The 6,033-nt window shown below is 41.4% G+C and overlaps 1 protein-coding gene across 1 annotated transcript; it reads right to left on the bottom strand.

The window, feature by feature from the left end:
- Nucleotides 1-2,516: 2,516 nt before the first annotated feature.
- LOC143543680 (putative mitochondrial protein AtMg00820) lies at nucleotides 2,517-3,010 on the bottom strand. Its single transcript, XM_077035948.1, has 2 exons — nucleotides 2,772-3,010; nucleotides 2,517-2,697 (listed from the first exon to the last, which is right to left on the bottom strand). The coding sequence occupies exons 1-2, from the start codon at nucleotides 3,008-3,010 to the stop codon at nucleotides 2,517-2,519; spliced, it is 420 nt and encodes a 139-aa protein (XP_076892063.1).
- Between the last annotated feature and the right edge of the window lie 3,023 nt (nucleotides 3,011-6,033).

The following is a 6,033-nucleotide window of genomic DNA, read 5'->3' as shown; positions in this document are numbered from 1 at the left end:
AGGAGCCGAACGTATGTATCATGAAGATTGGGATGGAGATCCATGTGGGTCCATTCGATTGGGTTGAAAGCAAATGGCGCTTTGACGCTGATACTCTGGTGAGGCTCAAGGGACGGCACCCCATTTTAGAGATAATGTGAAAGACACGTGGCTTTGGCTCTTACCATTTGTCGCCCATTTTTACTTCATAACAGTCTTTCTTAGACGGGGTGGAGCTAGATGGTCAATCATCACGCGTGATGGCTTGGCAAACACCGTCGCCAGCCCTCTCATCACGCGTGATGAGAGAGTTAGCGTGATGGCTATCACGCGTTGAATTCTGACAAAACCCAACATACACACACAAACCTATATATATATATATGTTTGTATGTATGTATGTATACTAAAATCCATCACACTAACACCACCCTCACTAAATTCCATCACTAGTGATGGATTGTGGTGGGGTGAGGTGTCACCAAACTATTGGGTGTTGTGGATGATTGATTTCGAACTACCCTTCCCCCCTAAGAGTAAGGCCGCCTATATATGTGGAGCCGACGGTCCCCTCACAGTGCGGATGATCTTTATCGTGTCATGTTAATTTTTTTATGTTATTATTATTAATGTTAAATTTATAAAATGTCCTTAGTCAATGTGTAGTGGGGCTATAACTTGGGCGAAAAGGGGCGATAAGTTGAAGGAACACCGCCCCCCGGCGATATTTGGGGCGAAAAGGGGCGGGGGAGGGTCTATTTCTCGCCCAATATGTCTTTTGTTTTGTTTGTTTATATTATTATTATATGTATGTGTGTGTAAGAGATATATATATATATATTATAATATTATTTGTAGCCCCTACACCATTACACCTCAAAAAAAAACTCACTCTCTGCTGACTAGGCGCCACATGACGCAAAACACCCCAATTTGTAGCCCCTCCACTACACATAGCCATAAAAATCCAAATAAAGAATAATATTCACATTATTGGTAAATTTCATTACTTATGTAAATCGTAATTCAATGTATTGTTAATATGTAACTGTTGAAAAATCCATTTCATTGAATTACAAATCGATTTGGGCGTCAACGTTAGGTGTTTGTGTTTCTTCATATAAGTGTATAATATAGGTCATCTTTAAGAAACTCATTAGTAATCTACTTACGATTAATATTTACTTTGGGATAGTTTAAATGATAATGGGCGATCAAATTTGTTTCTTTAGAGCACACGGACTTGTGTCTAGGTGGGAGCATGAGAGAAAACCGGTAACAGGTGAGAACCCCATCCTTCTTTTTTTCTCGGGTAACTTTTCACCGGTTTTCATGGTGTATTCAGTTTTCGTGGAAGAATGAGCTAAAGCAAGAAAAAAATGACGGATGTTGAAGACAATAAGATTTAAAGTCTAAACCTTGATTGTATTGATTGATAAGTTGTTGTGAATACTTGATTACAAATAAACCCTATTTATAACCATACAATTACTTGATAGACAAGAATATGAGAAAAACTAACTCAAAAACCCCCTAGGTTTGTAAGTACGACTACTAGGTCCCCGCACTTACGCAAGATTACACTAACAATCACCCCCCCTAATCTTGTGACACCGATGAAGCTTCACATCTCGTTAAACTTCAACCGTCGCAACGCTTTTGTAAGGATGTCTGCTCTTTATAAATCTCCACTGACATGCTCCACCTTGATTTGTTCTCTCTTGATGCACTCCCGAATGAAATGGTACCGTGTGTTGATGTGCTTGCTTCTCCCGTGAAAACCCGGATTCTTCATCAAGGCAATAGCCGATGAATTATCCACCTTCAACGTCACGATCTCCTCCTTTTCTCCAGTGATCTCTGGCAACAAACCCCGAAGCCATAAGGCTTGATATGCAGCCGATGTAGCCGCCATAAATTCAGCCTCACATGATATCGGTGATTTACCATAGTAGAAAATCAATCCTGAGGTGCTCCGACCATCATCTAAATCCACCGCATGACTACTATCACTATACCCGTGCAACATACTGTTTCTGCCTCTCGATTATGTAATACCAAAGTCAAGTGTACCTCTTAGATATAGGAGAATATATTTAACGCTTGAGCATGAGCTTGAATTGGTGATTGCATGAACCGACTTGCATAACCAACCGAGTAGCTCAAATCGGGTCTCGTATGAGTTAAATACCGCAAACTTCCGATTATCTTTCTATAACAGTAGGATCTACCTTCGGATTCTCATATTCTTTAGACAATTTTAAGCCCGGTTCCATCGGAAATTGAGTCGAGTTGCACTCCCAAAGACTTGCTTCTTTTAGGATCTTCGTTGCATAACCACTTTTCTTTAACGTTATCCCACGATCACTTTGCTTCACTTCGATCCCGAGATAGTAATGCAACAACCCTAGGTCACTCATCTCGAACCTTGACTCCATTTGTCTTTTGAAATTTGAAATTTCTTGCACACTTGTACCCGTGACTATCAAATCATCAACGTAAACTCCAACGAGTAGTAGTCTTTGACCAGAACACCTTTAGTAAACCGCCTGTATTTGTTTAGATCGAGTGAAACCGAGTTCCTTTAACGACCCGTCTAGTTTAGTATTCCACGCCCTTAGATCTTGGCGAAGATCGTATAACGCTTTAGCCAACTTGTACACTTTTCTTTCTTGACCTTTCTTCACGACCCATCCGGTTGAAACACGTACACCTCCTCTTTCAAATCACCATGAAGCAACGCGGATTTTACATCCAAGTGATGAACTTCCTAACCTCAATTTGTTGCTAACGCGAGTAAAAGTCTAACTGTTTCGATTCTCGCCACTGGTGCGAACACCTCTTCGAAATCGATCCCATATTTCTGAACATACCCCTTAGCTACGAGTCGGCCCTTGTACTTGGTTATTTTCCCGACTTCATCTCTTTTGATTTTATAGACCCACTTTAAACCTATCGGTTTTAGTTTGGGTGGTGCTTCAACTAACCACCATGTCTTGTTTCTTTCTATCGACTCGATCTCCTCTTCCATTGCTTTTCTCCAATGTTTTTCGTTATTTGCTTCACGAAAATTTGCCGGTTCATCATCGAATAATAATAGGAGATTTACCCCGTCGGTTGTCGGGTCTTGCTAGGAGGGTGTCGATATACCTTCAACCAGAAAGTCGCTAAATTTCTTGGGTAAAACCGTCTTTCGAGTAGTTCGACGCGATTGAATTACTTGTAACGGTTCTTCGTTTAGGCTAGTGTCCAGTCTAGTCGGGCATACGGGTGGGCTGCCACCTTCTGAATTTGACGACTCACTTCCATTTCTAATACGAACCAAGTCACCGGTATCATGACGGTCTACGGACCCGATGTCAAACCCGGATGTCACCTGCTCCTATTCGGGTTCAATATCGCACCTAACAATAAACTCGGACCATTCAGGGCCCTTTTCTCCCTTTCGTTTGTCAAGATCGGCCCACGCGTACCTGTTACACTCGTCAAACATGACATCCCGCGTAACGTGTACTTGTCTTTTGATCGAATCAAGCATAGGGTAGGCTTTTGTTCCAGGATGAGTACCTAAGTGAATCATCACAATGCTTCGGTCGTCCAATTTCTTTTGACCGGTACCAAGGACTTTTACATACCCCGTGCATCCGAACACTTTAACGTGTGAAAGGTTCGGTTTTCTTTCTTTAAAACGCTCATACGGAGTCGAATCCTTCAAAGATTTTGTTGGTAACCAGTTTAGTAAATAAACAGAGTGATGAACCGCTTCTCTCCATAAATCTTGTGGTAGTGACATCGCCTTTAACAAACTTCTGGTCATACCAAGTATAGTTCGGTTTCTTCTTTCAACCACCCCATTTTGATATGGGGTGTACGGGGCTGTAAACTGATGTGCCACACCTATACTTGATAAGTAATCTTCCAACACATGGGATGCAAACTCACCTCCATTGTCGGTTCGTATGGTTTTGAGTTTCTTGCCCGTTTCGTTTTCCACCCTTTTCACGAAATCTATGAGTAAACCCGCAACTTTGTCTTTCTTCTTTATCGTGAAAACCCACATATAGCGGGTGTAGTCGTCAACAACTTGTAAAAAGTATGGTTGCCACCATGTGTCTCGGGAGTAATCGCGCCACAAACATCGGCATAAACGAGCTCGAGCGGTACCTTTGCACGATAATTAGATTCTTTCGGGATATCCGATCTTGTTTATTTGCCTAGCATACATGCATCACAAATTTGCATCGGGTGTTCGATTTTTGGCACTCCATCCGCGAGTTTCGAGAGACCCCGAAGGGCATCGAAATTCAAATGCCCCTATCGAGCATGCCATATCCATGCAACATTATGCGAATTGACTTGTAAGCAAACCGGAGAAACAACCATTAAATTAATTTTATAAACCCGGTTAAAGGAACGTGGTACCTTGATTAGAAGTCTTCCATCTTGTGCAAATATCCATAAGATACCGTCTTGGATCGCGATCTTGCATCCTCCTTCGTCTAATTGCCCAAGACTTATAATATTATTTTTGAGAGATGGAATGAAATAAACGTCACTCAAGGCTCGTTGTTCTCCCCTTTGACCTTCTACTACTAGTGTGCCCAGACCTTCGATTTCAACACACGAACCCTCACCGAAACTTACTTTACCGGTCTTGTTATGATCGATGTTGAAAAACCATTCCGGATTTCCGGTGATGTGGTTACTCGCCCCGTTATCAAGAATCCACGAGTTTTTATCACATGGGATTGAAGCATATTGCTTTGGATCAACCCGGTCTTCTTTTAGAAAAATGATATCTTCCTTACTCCGAGCTACCGTCATCATGTTTAGAACCGGTCCGCCATCTTGGGCGAGGTTACTTTGATCGTTAATCTCCTTGTTTCGGTTGGGATATGACGTGGCAAAGTGTCCTAGTTCATCACACCGATTACATTTAATCTTTGACTGATCCTTCTTCACTCGGGGTTATTTCTTTTCCCGATCCACAACCTTACCCTTTCCCTTGTTCTTTTGACTTGATTCAGTTCCCATCTTGCCTTTCCCATGACGCCTTTCTTGATTGCTTTTACCTTTCCATTCTTCATATGTATATAGGAGTTGTTCTTACTTACCGAACACGGGTTTGTCTTCATCTCCAGATCGTTCCTCGAACGCTTTTAGGCGTCCAACGCTTCATGGAACGTCGTGGTCTTTATATCGGCAAACTGTTCAATAGTAGCAACAATCGCTATATACCTCTTTCTCGGAACGGACTTTAAAAGCTTTCTCACAAGGGTCTTTTCTTTAAACGGTTCTCCAAGATTACTTGTTTTGGAAGCTATTTGGCTAATCTTGGTCGAGAAGTCATCAATCTTATCCGTTTCTTTCCTCTTGAGTACATCGAACTCATGTTGAAGAGACTCAATATGTGCTTCCCGAACCCTATCAACTCCAACAAAACGAGTCTTTAGTGCATCCCAAATCTCTTTAACGGTGGAAAGGTGAGCCACTTGCATCACCAAAGCATCCGGCATGCCTAAAAGATACACAATCGCCAACCCATCTAACTTTGAGTCAACCACCGTTCCCATTCTTGGTTCGATAGCCTCCAACAACCCTTGATCCTTGAAGATGGCCTTGATTTTTACCGTCCAAATAGTATAATTGGTGGACGTAAGAATCGGAAACTGAATCGAGAGTGAACTCGGTTCTTTGGGAAAACCGACTTGATTGCTTGACCCTACGACTTAATTATTTTGTTGATCACCCATCTTTTCTTGTTCATTGATACTTTAAACCAAACCTTAATTAACAAAACAAAAGTTGGCGGTGTCTTAAAAACCCAAACAAAAGAAAATCTTGTTTGCTTTTCTATAAACTTTTATGTCCACAAAACTCAAAACCCTTCTGACTTTTGTGTGCTTTGCATTATATCACAAGCTCCAATTTAGAAAATTATTACAGCCAAGTAAATAAAATTATAAACTTGACTTTTGTGACCTTCGCTTTCCGCCAACCAACAAGTTTTGTATTCCAAGAAGTAAAGAAGCAATTTTAAATCGATTTCGATAA

Source organism: Bidens hawaiensis, unplaced genomic scaffold (genome assembly GCF_021521415.1).
Source record: "Bidens hawaiensis isolate Kalapana, Puna unplaced genomic scaffold, B.hawaiensis_p1.1 tig00013250_1, whole genome shotgun sequence".
NCBI lineage: Eukaryota > Viridiplantae > Streptophyta > Magnoliopsida > Asterales > Asteraceae > Bidens > Bidens hawaiensis.
The sequence above is the reverse complement of the archived record's forward strand: the minus strand, read 5'-3'. Positions and strand labels throughout refer to the sequence as shown.